Source organism: Dama dama, chromosome 1 (assembly GCF_033118175.1).
Source record: "Dama dama isolate Ldn47 chromosome 1, ASM3311817v1, whole genome shotgun sequence".
Classification (NCBI taxonomy): domain Eukaryota; kingdom Metazoa; phylum Chordata; class Mammalia; order Artiodactyla; family Cervidae; genus Dama; species Dama dama.
Window position 1 is genome coordinate 19,358,756 of NC_083681.1, and position 17,793 is coordinate 19,376,548.

Genomic DNA, 17,793 nt, shown 5'->3' on the forward strand with positions numbered 1-17,793 from the left:
ATTGAACTGTAGTCTCCTGCATTGCAGGTAAATTCTTTACCGCTGAGCCACCGGGAAAGCATAGGACTACCACCATGTTCTTAATGGGAAACACCCCATTTGGCTTGAAGGGAAAACAACCACTTTGGTAACCTTTGGTCTTCCACAGCGCATGGAGCCAGAGGAAACTGGCAAGTTCAGAGTCTGGATAACTGGCAAGTAAGAGACTGGCAAGGTCAGAGTCTGAGAGTGCAAGGTTTCTTTACATACAATGCCTGGGTCCCTGAGAAGGATCTACAAATAACCTAAACTTCCAAGAAAAAACTGGAGTATATGCATGTTTTCCTAGAGAAAGGGTCCATCCCTTCTCATAGAGCCAAGAGTAGGTTAAAATTCTGAGATAGAGAACAGCAACTAGAGTTGCAGGCAAGAATGAGGAAGCCACCAGATACGTCACCTAGAGCCAGCCATATCTGAGAGCTTGCCAAGCTGTCACTGAAGTTAGAACATGACTCACAGCAGAGACAGTCAAGCATTGTTTTTCTGTACTTTTTTCTAACTGTACTTCAAGATCTTTCGAAAAGAAGGCCCTGGGCTTGGTCCACTGTTATCTTGTATTCATTCTTGGGTATTAATTCACCAACAATAAACTCCAGGATAGAAGATGTGGTAAGACAAGACTCCCTCCCCTACAGAGTCTTTTGCTGGTTTCAGTGGTGGACAGTGGTCATCACAGAAAACACACAGGAACTTTTCCCTGGAACTGAGGTGGGATGAAAAGTGCCTGCTGTGAATATTATCATCTTTTTCCTTGACCCTTGACATCCAGTTTCTGAAGATATAGCAGAAAATAATCTTCCTTGAAGATCAGTTCAGTTCAGTTCAGTCGCTCAGCCGTGTCCGACTCTTTGCGACCCCATGAATCGCAGCATGCCAGGCCTCCCTGTCCATCACCAACTCCTGGAGTTTACTCAAACTCATGTCCATCGAGTCGGTGATACCATCCAGCCATTTCATCCTCTGTCGTCCCCTTCTCCTCCTGCCCTCAATCTATCCCAGCATCAGGGTCTTTTCCAATCAGTCAACTCTTCACAATAGGTGGCCAAAGTATTGGAGTTTCAGCTTCAGCATCAGTCCTTCCAATGAACACCCAGGACTGATCTCCTTTAGGATGGACTGGTTGGATCTCCTTGCAGTCCAAGGGACTCTCGAGAGTCTTCTCCAACACCACAGTTCAAAAGCATCAATTATTCAGCGCTCAGCTTTCTTCACAGTCCAACTCTCACATCCATACATGACCACTGGAAAAACCATAGCCTTGACTAGATAAAGGGTAACAAATTCATAAAACAAAAACACAGTCTTCCAATGCCCTGTGCTTTCAGATATACTGGCTTTAGTTCAGCTGCCAGATAACCTGATTGACACATTCATCTCGTTAGCCAGGTAAGCCCACCTAGTAGTGTGAGAGGCCACTGAGAGCTGCAAAGGGCACTGGAACCTGAAAATCCTTTCCTGGGAAGACAGTTTCATGAATGAGGTCTTCCAAGCAAATGACACCAAACCTCCCCAGGTGCTCCTCAATCACTGTGTCAGAGAGATGACTTTATTCTTGATCTTGGCTTGTCTGTGTTTCAGGATGAGCTCCTGAACAGGCTTCAGATCTGGAAATCCCTAGGTCACCTGGGCTGCCCTGGTGGCTCAGATGGTAGAGTCCACCTACAATGTGGTAGACCTGGGTTTGATCCCTGGGTTGGGAAGATACCCTGGAGGAGGGCATGGTAACCCACTCCAGTATTCTTGCCTGGAGAATCCCCATGGACAGAGGAGCCTGGTAGGCTACAGTCCATGGGGTCACAAAGAGTTGGGCACAACTGAGTGACTAAGCACACAGCACAGGTCATGTAAGTTTCCATTACACAAAGATTTTTCATAGTTTAAGGGGTTACTTTCATAAAGATACCACTGAAAATATTCTTCAGATGAAGTCTTGCAATGGTCCTCTGCACCAGTAAATTCACCCCATTAATCCTTTGTGTGCATACAACAAAGACCAAGGAATGTTTATCTGGCACTTCCAAGCTGTGAGGTTTCACTTCTAGTCATTAGAGTCACACTGTGTCATGCAGCTGATGTCAGGAATTATGTAGGAACTATTCTAGTTGCTTATACTTGGGCTCTTTTTCTTTCCTTTGCTCTTTCCTTTGCAAAAGCTCCTCCTTTGCCTGGGTGACTCTGAGGGCCTGAGAAGCCTTCCTGTTTTTCAGGACATTTTCTGGAACCAAAGGGATCTTTCTTTCTTGGCTCTTGCTGCACCATCTTCCCAACACTTCAGGTTGCTCGGGGTTTGTTTCTTCTTAGGCCCAACAGTTAATATCCATCTACCAGCAGATATTTGACTAATAAGACATATCCACCCACCTGCAGCTTTTGGTCTTAAGTGACATTGGAGACAATTGGCATAACTGTTACATATACAGACCTTCAATTAGCCCCATTGTCTATAGCCATTTTCCTTTTAGCCCTTTAGAATTACTAAATCCTAGGGTTCCAATGAGAAACAGGCTATCTCATTAGTGCCTCTTTAAGTATGTCTAGGTAAATCTTCTACGTAGATATGTCCAATAAGATACTACCATTTATTTTTGGTTTTCCAGACATAAGATAAAATTTCTTATTTGCTCATGAACTCCCCTTTCTGTTTTGGGTGAACTTTCAGTATATTGTCACTTCATTTGGATTCTAGAGGGATAGAAAGTGAAAATGTGTGCTCAGTCTACCATTTTATTAAAACACACACACACACTTGTTTATATACAAGGCTTTTCTACTGAAGCTCCTTAAATTCAAGGATGTATTTTAAAGAGCCTAGCGCAGTGTCAGGAATGTAATACGTGTTCAAAGGTATGTGGCTGATTGGATTTGAATGTGGAAGAGAACAAATTACAAATGACAGAAAAGCTTAGGCCTAGATGATAAGCATGCTGTTAGATACCAACAAAGGAACAAAGGACTTCCCTGGTGGCTCAGATGGTAAAGCATCTGCCTACAATGCGGAAGACCCGGGTTCAGTCCCTGGGTTGGGAAGATCTCCTGGAGAAGGAAATGGCAACCCACTCTAGTACTCTTGCCTGGAAAATCCCATGGACAGAGGAGCCTGGTAGGCTATAGTCTATGGGGTCGCAAAGAGTCAGACACGACTGAGTGACTTCACTTCCAACAAAGGAATAATAGATTTTAAAGAAGAAATTGTTTTTAGTGTTGGAAATCAATTGCTATGCCCTAATATAGGCAAATAATGGAAACTATTTTTCAAGACATCATTAACTGTTATGAAATTATTTTTGTGTGCTAGAAACAGACATGCCACTTTACACACAGAGTGTTGATACTCTCCTAGAGAGAAGAGAATTCATTTTGCCTCTTGGCTCTCACCTAATCCAGTAAATCAACTTGGAATATTCCTTATTGGATAAGACCACAGAGCATACTGTAACACAGCAAGAAACTACTACATTAATCCAGATATGCATTATGTCCTCAAGTGTAGGTACTCAATAAATATTTACTGAGTGAATGTATCCCTAACACTTGCTTGCAAACCTGATTCCAGAGTCAAGAAACAAAGTTTTCAGAGGTGAAAACCAAACAAGTGATGATTTCATTATAGTGGCTATTATCAAAGTACCTGACCTAGATCAGAAACTCAGTAAATGTTTGTGAGGCTAATAAGATAATTACCTTTAACTTTTTCAAACTTAAAAAAAGCCTATACTTATCAAGCAAATGCTGGGGTAGGACTCTTTAATACAGTAATACTGAAAGCCACTGAATTTTATAAACAGTTGAACTATATATCAATTATATCTCAATAAAGCTGTAAAAAAAGAAAAAAACTCACAAGGAAACTTTTCCAGGCCTTCTGAATGACTCTGGCAGCTCTGTCTTTCCTTTCAAATTCTGATTCCTGTTTCAAAGCCATGTGAAAGTCCTAAAATAAAATAAACAAAGGAGTAAATTTTAAATTACTTTGTATACTCCATCATGAAACTGTCACTAGAACTACATGAAAATCAAATAGAAAGTACAAAGGAAATACTGAAAATGATACTTGGCATCAAAATAACTAAAATAAACATTAAAATTGACACCTTTAACTGATAGCCTCTGTTCCAATTTGCTTTTTATTGAAGTATAGTTGATTTACAATATATTTTTTTCATTATTTTTAAAGATTATACTCCATTTAACATTACAAAATAATGACTGTATTTCCCTGCTATAAAATATATCCTTGTTGCTTTTCTACTTTATACATAGTAATTTGTATCTCTTAACCCCCTACCCCCTATTTTGTTCCTTGCCTTTTCCCACTCTTCACTGGTAACCATTAGCTTGTTCTCTATATCTGTAGGTTTGTTTCTGTTTCGTTGTATACATCATTTGTTTTAGTTTTTAGATTCAGCGTATAAGTGATAATATAGAGTATTTGTTTTTGTCTGACTTTTTCACTAAGCATAATAATCTCTAGGTCCATTCACATTGCAAATGGCAAAATTTGTCCTTTTTTATAGCCAAGTAATATTCCACTATATATATATATGTATATATATATATATGCATACCACATCTTCTTTATCCATTTATCTGTGGATGGACATGTAGGTTGATTCACTATCATGGCAAATATGAATAATGCTGCTAAAAATAGTGGGGTGCATACATCTTTTTGAATTCTTGTTTTCATTTTCTTTGAAAATGAAACTCAGCAGTGGAATTGTTGGATCATATAATAGTTCTATTTTTAGTTTTTTGAGGCAACTCCATACTGTTTTCCACATTAGCTGCACCAAATTACATTCCCACCAACAGTGTATGAGGGTTCCTTTTTCTTCACAACCTCACCAACATTTGTTACTTGTAAACTTTTTGATGATAGCTATCCTGACAGATATAATATCTCATAGTTTTGATATGCATCTCTCTGATGATTAGCAATGCTGATCATCTTTTCAAGTGCCTGTTAGCCACCTGTCTGTCTTCTAAATGTCTATTCAGGTCTTCTGCCTATATTTTACATTGGATTATTTGTTTTTTTTATATTGAGCTGTAGGAGTTATTTACCTGTTTTGAATATTACCGCTATTGTTTATACCATTTGCAAATATTTTCTCCCATTCTGCAGGTTGTCTTTTAGTTTTTTTGATGGTTTTTTTTTGCTGTGCAGAAGCTTTTAAGTTTAATTATGGCCTATTTGGTGTTTGCTTTTATTTTTGCTTTTATTTCTTTTGCCTTAGAAGATTGATCCAAGAAAATATTGTTATAATTTATATCTAAGAGTATTCTGCCTATTTTCTCTTCTAGGAACTTTATGATTTTAAGTTTCACATTTAGTTTTTAAACCAGTTTGAGTTTTTGTATATGGTGTGAGGAAATGTCCTAATGTCATTGTTTTACAAATGACTGTTCAGTTTTCCCAAAATAACTTGTTGAAGAGACTGTCTTTTCTTCATGGTGTATTCTTGCCTCCTTTATTGTAAATTAATTGATGGTAGATGTGTGGGTTTAATTCTGGGCTCTCTATTCTTTTCCATTGATCCATATGTCTGTTTTTGTGCCAATACCAAACTGTTACAATGACTGTATGGTATTATCTGAGGCCTGGAGGTTATGACTTCAGCTTTGTTCTTTTTTCTCAGGATTGTTTTCAGAATTCAGGATCTTTCGCAGTTCCATTTAAAATTTATTTTAACTTTTTATTTTATCTTGAAGTATAGTTGATTAATGATGTGTTAGTTCACTAGTTCAATCTAGTGATTCAATTATACATATACATATATCTATTCTTTTTCAAATACTTTTCCCACTTAGACTGTTATAAAATATTGAGCACAGTTCTTGGTGCTATACAATAGGTCCTTGTTGGTTATCCATTTAAAATATAGTAATGTGTGCATGTCAGTCTCAAACTCCCTAACTATCCCTCCTCCACCATCCTTCCCCTCTGGTAACCATAAATTCATTCTCTAAGTTTATGAATCTGTTTCTGTTTTGTGAATAAGTTCATTTGTATCATTTTTTTTTTAGATTCCACATATAAGCAAAATCATCCATATTAGTTGTTCTCTGTCTGACCTACTTCACTCAGTATTACCTACTTCACTCTAGGTCCATTCATGTTGCTTGCAAATGGCATTATTTCACTCCTTTTAATGGCTGAGTAATAGTCCATTGTATATATGTACACATCTTCTTTATCCATTCACCTGTTGATGGGACATTTCTGTTGCTTTCATGTCTTTGATATTTTAAACAGTGCTGCTATAAAAAGGTGCATTAATCCTTTTGGATACCTGTTTTTATCTGGATGTATGCCCAGGAGTGGGATTGCAGGATTATGTTAGCTGTATTTTTAGTTTTTGAAGAAACTTCCATACTGTTCTCAAAAGTAGCTCACAAGTTTACATTCCCACCAACAGTATAAGAGGGTTACCTTCTATCCACACACACCCTCTCCCACATTTACTGTTTCTGGTTTTTTGTTTTTGTTTTTTTAATGATGGCAGTTCTGACTGGTGTGAGGTGATATCTCATTGTAGTTTTGATATGCATTTCTCTAAGTTAGTAATGTTGAACATCTTTTCATGTGCTTCATGGCTATAGGTATGTATTCTTTGGAGAAATGTCTACTTAGGTCTTCTGCCCATCTTTTGATTGGATTGTTTGTTTTTATGATATTAAGCTCCATGAACTATTTGTAAATTTGGAGACTAATCCCTTGTTGGTCACATCATTAGCAAATTTTTTTTCCCATTCTATAGGTTGCCTTTTTGTTTTGTTTATCATTTCCTTTGATGTGCAACAGTTTCTGAGTTTAATTAGTCCTATTTATTTTTTGTTTTATTTCCATTACACTGGGAGACAGAAAAAAATTTTGCTGCAATTTATCTCAGAGTGTTATGTTTAGGTTTTCTTCTAAGACTTTTATAGTGTCTGGTCTTACATTTAGGTTTTTAATCCATTTGACTTTAGTGTATGGTGTTAGAGCATGTTCTAATTTTATTTTTTTTACATGTAACTGTCCAATTTTCCCAGGGTCATTTATTGCAGAGACTATCTTTCCTTCATTGCATAGACTTGCTCCTTTGTTGAAGACTGAGTGATCATAGGTGTGTGGGCTTATTTCTAGACTTTCTATCCTCTTCTGTTAATCTGTATTTATATTTTTGGCCAGTACCATAATGATTGGATGACTACAGCATTGTAGAGTCTGAAGTCAGGGAGCCTTATTCCTCCAGCTCTGTTTTTCTTTCTCAATATTGCTTTCACTATTAGGAGTCTTTTGTGTCTTCAACAAATTTTAAGATTTTTCTGTTCTAGTTCTGTGAAAAATGCCATTGATAATTTTATATGGATTCCCTGAATCATTAAATTTCCTTAGGCAGTATAGTCATTTGGACAATACTGACTCTTCCAACCCAAGAGGATGGTTTATCTTTCTATCTACTTTGTCATCTTTGATTTCTTTCTTCAGTGTCACAGTTTTTGGAGTAAGGGGCTGTTGTCTCCTTAGGTAGGTTTATTCTTAGGCATTTTATTCTTTTTGTTGCAATGGTAAATGGGATTGTTTGCTTAATTTCTCTTTCATTGTAGTGTACAGCAATGCAACAGATTTTTGTATTAATTTTCTAACCAGTAACTTTACCAAATTCACTGATGAGCTCTCATAGTTTTTGATAGTGTCTTTAGGATTTTCTATATATTGTATCACGTCATCTGCAAAGTGTGACAGTTTAACTTTTTCTTTTCCAATCTGCATTTATTTCTTTTTCTTCTGATTGCCATAACTAGGACTTCCAAAACCATGCGGAATAAAGGGGCAAGAGTGGACTGTTCCTGACCTTAGAGGAAAATCTTTCAGCTTTTCATCATTAAGTATGATGCTAGCTGTAGGTTTATTGTATATGTCCTTCACTGTATTGAGGTAGGTTTCCTCATGCCAACTTTCTCAGTTCAGTTCAGTCGCTCAGTCCTGTCCAACTCTTTGTGACACCATGGATTGCAGAACTCCAGTCTTCCATGTCCATCACCAACTCCTGGAGCTTGCTCAAATTCTTGCATCTTCTTGATCCTTGCCTCTATTCTTTTTCTAATATCTTGGCTCATCTTCACTATTATTATTCTGAATTCTTTTTCTGATAGGTTGGCTATCTCCACTTGACTTAGTTGTTCTTCTGGGGTTTCATCTTATTCATTCATCTGGGACAAAGTCCTCTGCTGTTTTACTTTGACTAACTTTCTGTGATTGTTGTTTCTGTTCCACAGTCTGGAGGTTTGTAGTTCTTGCTTCTACGGTCTGCCTCTGTGGGATAAGGTTGTCTTAGAGGTTTGTGCAGGTTTCCTGATGGGATGGGCTGGTTCCTGCTCAGTGGTGGATGCAATTGGATCTTGTCTCTCTGGTTGGCAGGGCCATGCTCAGGAAGAGTTTAAGTCACTTGTCTGCTGATAGGTGGGAATGTGTTCCTGCTCTATTGGCTGTTTGGCTTTAGGTGACCCTGCACTGGAGCCTACAGGCTGTTTGGTGGAGTTAATGGCGCACTCCAGGAGGGCTCATGGCAATGGGTACTTCTGAAAACTGCTACTGCCAGTGTCTTTGTCCCTGCAGTGAGCCACAGCTACCCCCGACCTCTGCAGAAGGTAGGTCAATATTCTTATGGGTCACTTTCCCCCCCTGTATTTTAGTGCACATGAGACTTTGTGTGTATCCTCTAAGTGTGTGATTTCTTTTCCCAGAAGTTCTGTGGAAGTCCTATTATCTAACCCCACCAGTCTTCAAAGCCAGATTCTCTGGGGATTCCTCCCATTGCTGGATCCCCAGGCTGGGAAGCCAGATGGGGGTTCAGCACTTTCACTCCTGTGGGATAAACTCTCTGGTACAATTGTTTTCCAACTTGTGGGTAGCCCACCAATGGATATGGGATTTGATTTTATTGTGATTGTGCCTGTCCTACCATCATGTTGCGGCTTCTTCTTCTTTTTGTTGATGTAGAGTATCTTTTTTAGTAGGTTCCAGTGGTTCCCCCCCATCATGGTTATTTAGCAGTTAGTTGTGATTTTAGTGGTTTCATAAGAAGGGTCGGGCTCATTTCCTACTGTACCATCTTGAGCTCTCATCACATGTATATAAATTTTAGGATTATTCCAGTTCTATGAAAATTGTCATGGGTATATTGATAGGGATTGAATTAAATCTATGTATTGCTTTGGGTACTATGGCCACTTTAACAATATTAATTCTTCCAATCTAATACCATGGTATATCTTTCCATTTCTTTGAATCATCTTCAGTTTCCTTCATCAGTGTTTGATATTTTTCAGAGTATAGGTCTTTCTCTGGAGACTGTCAAAGAGTATAGGTCTCCTTGGTTTCAGTTTATTCCTATGTATTTTTCTTGGATGTGATTTTTAAATAGATTTTTTCCTTTCACTTTCTGATATTTCAGAAGTAACAGATTTCTGTATACTTCTCTTATACCCTGCAACCTTGCTAAATTTGTTTATTATTCTAGTAGTTTTGTGGTGGAGATTATAGGATTCTCTATGTCACTTGCAAATAGTGACAGTTTTACCTCTTCTCTACATTTTATTTCATTTTCTTATCTGATTGCTGTGAACAAGACCCACCAGGGAAGCCCCAAGGACTTTCAACACTATGTTAAATATAAGTGGTAAGAGTGGGCATCCCTTTCTGGTTCCTGAATTTAGTGGGAAGTCTTTTAGATTTTTACCATTGAGTCTGATGCCAGCTGTGGGTTTGCTGCAAATGTTATGTTCTTTATTATGTTGAGATATGCTCCCTCTATCCCCACATTGGTGAGAGCTTTTATCATGAACAGATGGTGAATTCTGTCAAATGCTTTTTTTGCATCTAGTAAAAAGATTGAATCAGCAATTAAAAATCTCCTGACAAGTAATAGCCCTGGGCCTGATGCCTTCACTAGTGAATTCTATGAAACATTTAAAGAAGAACCAATTCTTCTCAAGGTTTTCCAAAATATTGAAAAGGAGGATACACTTCCTAACTCATTCTGGGAGGCCAGCTTTATCTTGACACCAAAGCCAGATAAAGACACTACAGGAAAAGGAAACTATAGACCAGTATCCCTATGAATACTGATGCAAAAATACTAGCAAAGAGAATACAGCAGCACATTAAAATCATCATTATTGTCACAATGAGGAAACTGGATCTATTCCTGGAATGCAAAGATAGTTCACAATAGAAATATCAATCAATGTTCTCAACAAAGCCAATATCAGTTCAGTTCAGTCGCTCAGTCATGTCCGACTCTTTGCAACCCCATGGACTGGAGCATGCAAGGCCTCCCTGTCCATCAACAACTCCCGCAGTTTACCCAAACTAATGTCCATTAAGTTGGTGATGCCATCTAACCATCTCATCCTCTGTCATCCCCTTCTTCTCCCGTCTTTAATCTTTCCCAGAATTAGGGTCTTTTCAAATGTGTCAGTTCTTCACATCAGGTGGCCAAAGTACTGGAGTTTCAGCTTCAGCATCAGTCCTTCCAATGAATATTCAGGACTGATTTCCTTTAGGATGGACTGGTTGGATCTCCTTGCAGTCCAAGCAACTCTCAAGAGTCTTCTCCAACACCACAGTTCAAAAGCATCAGTTCTTTGGCATTCAGTTTTCTTTATAGTCCAACTCTCACATCCATACATGACTACTGGAAAAACCACAGCTTTGACCAGACAGACCTTTGTTGGCAAAGCAATGTCTCTGTTTTTAAAAGCCCATATAAAGAGGAATATATTTCAACATTATAAAGGTCATACATGAAAATATCACAGCTAACATCATACTCAATAATTAAATACTGAAAGCATTTCATTAAAGATCAGGAATAAAACAAGGATGCCCATAATCAGCACTTTTATTCAACACAGTATTAGAAGTCCTAACCAGAGCATTTAGCTAAGGGAAAAAAAAATAAAAGTTATCCAGATTGGAGCAGAAGAAGTAAAACTGTCACTTCACACCAATTGCATGATACTATATGATATTATACAAAGAAAACCCTAAAGATTTCACCAAAAGACTGTTCAGTTCAGTTCAGTTCAGTCGCTCAGCCATGTATGACTCTTCGCGACCCCATGGATCGCAGCACACCAGGCCTCCCTGTCTATCACCAACTCCCGGAGTTTATCCAAACTCATGTCCATTGAGTCGGTGATGCCATCCAACCATCTCGTCCTCTGTCATCCCCTTCTCCTCCTGTCTTCAATCTTTCCCAGCATCAAGGTCTTTTCAAATGAGTCAGCTCTTCGCATCAGGTGGCCAAAATATTGGAGTTTCAGCTTCAACATCAGTCCTTCCCAGGACTGATCTCCCTAAGTATGGACTGGTTGGATCTCCTTGCAGTCCAAGGGACTCTCAAGAGTCTTCTCCAACACCACAGTTCAAACGTATCAATTCTTTGGCACTCAGCTTTCTTTATAGTCCAACTCTCACATCCATACATAACTAGGGGAAAAACCATAACCTTGACTAGACGGACCTTCAATGGCAAAGTAATGTCTCTGCTTTTTAATATGCTGTCTAGGTTGGTCATAACTTTCCTTCCAAGGGGTAAGTGTTTTTTAATTTGATGGCTACAATCACCATCTACAGTGATTTTGGAGCCCCCAAAAGTAAAGTCAGCCACTGTTTCCACTGTTTCTCCATCTATTTGCCATGAATCATGGGAATGGATGCCATGATCTTTGTTTTCTGAATGTTGAGCTTTAAGCCAACTTTCTCACTCTCCTCTTTCACTTTCATCAAGAGGCTCTTTAGTTCTTCTTCACTTTCTGCCATTACAGTGGTATCATCTGCATATCTGAGGTTATTGATATTTCTCCCGGCAATCATGTTCCAGCTTGTACTTCTTCCAGCCCAGCATTTCTCATGATGTACTCTGCATATAAGTTAAATAAGCAGGGTGACAATATACAGCCTTGACATACTTCTTTTCCTATTTGGAACCAGTCTGTTGTTCCATGTCCAGTTCTAACGGGCCTGCATACAGATTTCTGCATACGTGCATACAGATTTCTCAAGAGACAGGTCAGGTGGTCTGGTATTCCCATTTCTTTCAGAATTTTCCACAGTTTATTGTGATCTGTATACATACATATATATATGTATAACATATATACCTTAGAAAACTGATCAATTTTTGTTAAACATTCATGACTTTGATTCCAGTTGTTTGACTTAGTATGGATAGAACGCTAGATTTCTAATTAAAAATAGATATGCAGCAAGCCACAAAGGTTTATTGTATAGTGTAGAGACCTGTAGTTAATATCTTATAATAACCTATAATGGAAAGTAATATAAAATAATATATGTGTATATGGAAAACTGAATCACCTTGCTGTGCATCTAAAACATTATAAGTCAATGATACTTCAATGAAAGATATATATTAAGAAGACAACCAAACAAAATGGATTAAAAGTTTGAACATAAGATCTGAAACCATAAAACTCTGGAAGGAAACACAGGTGGTAAGCCCCTTGACATAGGTTTTGGTAACGACTTTTGTATATGGCACCAAAAGCAACAAAAAGGCAAAAACAAACAAGTGGGACTATATTAAACTAAAAGCTTCTGAGCAAAGGAACCATCAACAAAATGAAAAGGTAAACTACTGAATGGGAGAAAATATTTGTAAGTCATATATCTGAGAAGGGGCTAGTATCCAAAATATGTTTTAAAACTCATATAACTCAATAACAAACAAACAATCCAATTTACCAGTGGGCAGAAGATCTGAATAGATATTCTCCCAGAAGAATACAGATGGCCAACAGGTACATAAAAAGATGCTCTACATACTTAATCATCAGGGAAATGTAAATCAAAATAGCAATGAGATATCACCTTACACCTGTTAGAATGGCTATTATAAAAAAGACTAGAAATAATAAGTGTTGGTGAGGGATGTAGAGAAAAGGAGACCCTTTTCTCTACATTGTGCACTATTGGCAGAATGTAAATTTGTACAAGCACTATAGAAAACAGTATGAAGTTTCCTCAAAAAAATAAAAATATAACTACCATATGACCCAGCAATTCTACTTCTAAGCATTTGCCTGAAGAAAATGAAAACACTAACTCAAAAAGATATATACACCTCATGTTCATTGCGGCATTATTTACAGTAGCCAAGATGTGGAAACACCTAAGTATTCCAAGGATGGATGAATGGATAAAGAAGATGTGGAATATATACACAATGGAATATAACTCAGCCATAAAACAATAAGAAAATTTTTCTATTTGTGACAAGATGAACAGACCTCAAGAGCATTATGGTAAGTGAAATAAGTCAGAGAAGGACAAATACTATATGATCTCTTTTATATATAATATCTAAAATAATAAGTAAATTAAAAAACCAAGCTTATAGATACAGAGAACAGACTGGTAACTTCCAGAGGTGGAGAGACAGTGGAGTGTGGGAGAAATAGGCTAAATCACTTTTTGGTGTTTTTTCTTTAGTTTACATAAAGTGAATTGTAAAAAAATGTATAAATTTTCACTTAGAACATTGGATTATCCCATCTGATAGCTGTCATATAACAAGATGTAATCTCTGAGTCCTCAATTAGTAGTGTGTGTGTGCGCGCATGTGTGTGTGGAAGTCACTTAGTTGTGTCTGACTCGTTGTGACCCCATGGACTATAAAGTCCATGAAATTCTCCAGGCCAGAATACTGGAGGGGGTAGCCTTTCCCTTCTCCAGGGGATCTTCCCAACCCAGTGGCCCAATTAGTAGAAAAATATACAAATCAGAAAGCCCAGAGGTCATGTAATGGAAGTTTTAAGATGAAGTCCTATAACGTCTACCTTAATCTGGATCGGAATTAACATTAGGGATGTAGGGACTGTGTCTACCTCTAAGCATAGTCTTAGGACCTCTACTAGTATTGATCTGACCACACCTCAGATGGTAAATATTGTATTTCCTGTAGGCTACCGCTGAAGTTTTATTGATTTCATTTATTTATCTATTTTTCCTACTAGATTGTATTAAAAATCAATCAATATAGAACATTAACAGAATGAAGGAAAAAACATACATAATTATCTCAATTGATGTAAGAAAAGCAGTTGATAAAATTCAACACCCTTTCATGATAATACTCCTCAATAAATTTGGAATAGGAGGAAACCAACTCAACATATTAAAATCATAAATTAAAATTCCACAGCATACATTATACACAGTATACATTATACACAGTATACATTATACCCAGTGGTGAAAGGCTGCAACTACACTGAAACCAGGATAAAGCAAGGATATCCAATTTTGCCACTTTTTTTTCAACATAATACTCATGGTTCTAGCCAGAGTAATTTGGCAAGATAGAGAAATACAGGCATCAAATGGAAAGGAAGAAGTAAAATTATCTCTGTTCACGGAAAACATCTTATATGTATAAAACCTTAAAGATTTCACAAAAAAAATGCTTCTGGTCCTATTAAATAAATTCATCAAAGTAGTAGGATACAGTCAGCACACAAAAGTCAGTTGCATTTCTATTAATATACACTAACAATGAACAGTCTGGAAAGGAAATTATAAAAATAGTTATTTACAATAGCATCAAAGAAAATAAAATATTATACTGAGGAATTAACTTTACTAAGGAAGTTAAAGACTTGTTCATTGAAAACTACAAAACATTGCTGAATGAAATAAAAGAAGACATAAATAAATAGAAACTGACAAATTTTATTTTCTTGGGCTCCAAAATCACTGTGGACAGTGACTGCAGCTATGAAATTAAAGACACTTAAACCTTGGAAGAAAAGCATTGACAAAGCTAGACAGCATATTAAAAAGCAGAGACATCACTTTGCCAACAAAAGTCCATATGGTCAAAGCTATAGTTTTTCCCGTAGTCATGTGAGAGTTGGACCATAAAGAATGCTGAGCACTGAAAAATTGATGCTTTCAAACTGTGGTGCTGGAGAAGACTTTTAAAAATCCCTTGGACAGCAAGGAGATCAAACCAATCAATCCTAGAGGAAATCAACCCTGAATATTCATTGGAAAGTGATGCTGAAGCTGAAGCTCCAATACTTTGGCCATCTGATGCTAAGAGATGACTCATTGGAAAAGACACTGACACTGGGAAAGACAGAGGGCAGGAGAAGGGGATGAATTGAGGATGAGTTGGTTGGATGGCATCACTGATTCAATGGACATGAGTTTGAGCAAAGTCCAAGAGATAGTGAAAGATAGGGATGTCTGGCTTCCTGTGTTAATTTATGCAAAATAGATAATTTCCCTCAAAACATTCTCAATTGTAGCTAAAGAATAGCGGATCAATAAATAATATGCTGGCTAACAGAATAAGAAGTTGGTTAAATAAATTATGATGCTGTCATAACAATAGAATCCTATGAGAATATTCAAAATGATGCTGTAAATGCACACACTGACATGGAAAATGTTTTATATTATGATGTCAGTTTTCAAAAAGCAGTTTATTAAACAGTTTCAAAAGTTATGTATGTTAGCTTCTCCCTGCTCTATTCAAATAGATAACTGTAGGTGGTACAGTGATAAAGAATCCGCCTGCCAATGCAGGAGATGCAAGAGTCATGGGTTCAATTCCTGGGTTGGGAAGATTCTCTGGAATAGGAGATGGCAACCCACTCCAGTATTCTTGCCTGGCAAACTATGGACAAAGGAGCCTGGAGGGCTGCAGAGTTGGACAGGAATGTGCAACTGAGCACAAACACATGTATATGCACAACTATGTACATATGAATATGAATGTTGATAGTGATGATAGAATTAAGGAGGAATTTAAAATATGTTTATTTTCATTTACTTTTATAATGAACATGTACTACTTGAATAATAAAGTTTTTTTAAAATTAGTTCATCACCAGCAGGAGAAAAATTCACTGCAGGCTTAACTTGAAAAGTTAGCAGAAATAGGATGGGGGAGGGAGAGGGCATGAGGGGTTTGAGTGAGTCTCCTGTAGGTGGATCCCTAAAAGCTATGCTATTTTGAATGTGGTCCATAAACCTATGCCAGTCTCTGAGCTATATGTTACCAAGAGAAACAAAGACAGAAATCGAGAGTAGTTTGAAGATTTTATAGCAATTTGACATTATTGTGGTGTGAGTGTGTGCACACACACACGCACATATACACAATCAGTAAGTTTGTAGATCCTTGTTATGTTTTTTCTTTTTCTAGTAATTCATTTTTATTTTATTTTCAAGAGCAATAGTCTGCAACCCATTGGAAATAAAATTTTTCAAAAGTTTCTTTACCACTGAAAATTCATCTTGGAATCAGGGTCAGTTTGGTCTTAGAATCAGGTTCAGGTGTTAATTTAGTTACATATATTTCATGTAATGTCAATAGCATTTGCTTAACATTCTAGAAACTGGAGTATATAAACTGGAATCTACCAATCTAGAGGCATCAACAGATGCCTCTGTACGTATATCAGACACCACTCATAAGGATCTCAGTCTTCTGAATAATCTTGTTCTTAGTGCTGCTTTACTAGTCTTGTCTAGACTGAGCTTAGCAGAATGGATGTTGGGGATTAGAGGCAGATTTTAACTTTTCATTAATATCATGTACTGGTTAAAAATAGTTTTAAATAAATACCTATTGGCGGGAATAATATAATAAATGACAAAGGAGGCTAAAAACTCTACATGTGTGCGTGCATGCTAAGTTGCATAATTTGTCTCTGACTTTATGCAACCCTATGGACCGTGGCCTGCCAGGCTCCTCTGTCTATGGAATTCTCTAGGCAAGAATACTGGAGTGGGTTGCCATGCCTTCCTCCAGGGCATCTTCCTGACCCAGGAATTGAACCCACATCTCTTATGTCTCCTGCATTGGCAGGCAGGTTCTTTACCACCAGCACCAACTGGGAAGCCCCCCAAATTCTATATTATATTAATTCATTGCTGTTTAAAGCAGAAACTTGAGTGAAGTGGAGTGGGCTATTTATATACACAGAGTGTTTTAGGAAGACAGAACAGCAAGTGTGAAGGCAATGAAATAGGACGCTGGAACAGGAAGAATGACAGTGTGACTGTAGCCAACTGTAGAGAAAAAAAAGTAGTAGGAGATAAAAGCAGAAAGGTAATGGGATTACACAGTACATGCTAAATGTTAGAATTTTATTGTAACTGTGATGGGAAGCTACTGAAGGGTTAGACTAGAGGAGTAACCTGATCTGACTTAAGTTTTTTGAATGTCACCCTGAAAGGGAGCAAAAGAAAACAAAAAACTAAGCTATCTCTGTGACTCAACATGAATAATTATGAATAAATCTATTAATATGTGAATATTAATATTAATCCTCCAAAAATATATGATACAACAGTAATACTCCATAATTATATACCCTATGATAATGCCAACCACCCACAATAATATGAATTTGGAGGTAACATGATTGGTTATTGGCTTCTGATTCAAAAGAAGGCTTATTCTGGACATTTAATTATAGTTGACCCTTGAACAATATGGTTTGTACTGTGTGGGTCCATATATATGCAGATTTTTTTCAATAAACATATTGGGAAAAGTTTTGGAGATTTACAACAATTTGAAAAAACTTACAGGTAAACTGCATGGCCTAGAAATATAAGAAAACAAAGAAAAAGGTATTGTCATGACAGCATTAAATATATGTAGATACCAGTTTATCTTATCAATTTGCTACCATAAAATACACATGAATCTATTATAAAAA

The 17,793-nt window shown here is 37.2% G+C and overlaps 1 protein-coding gene and 1 pseudogene across 1 annotated transcript in view; both read right to left on the minus strand.

Moving 5' to 3' along the window:
- The window catches only part of C1H11orf65 (chromosome 1 C11orf65 homolog), a 103,122-nt gene that overhangs the window by 56,993 nt on the left and 28,336 nt on the right, over window positions 1-17,793 (minus strand). The window contains exon 3 of the mRNA XM_061144294.1: window positions 3,881-3,970. Within this exon, the coding sequence (XP_061000277.1) occupies window positions 3,881-3,970 (90 nt within the window). The remainder of the gene's footprint in view (window positions 1-3,880; window positions 3,971-17,793) is intronic.
- Window positions 1,436-2,477, minus strand: LOC133064485 (large ribosomal subunit protein uL30-like; annotated as a pseudogene).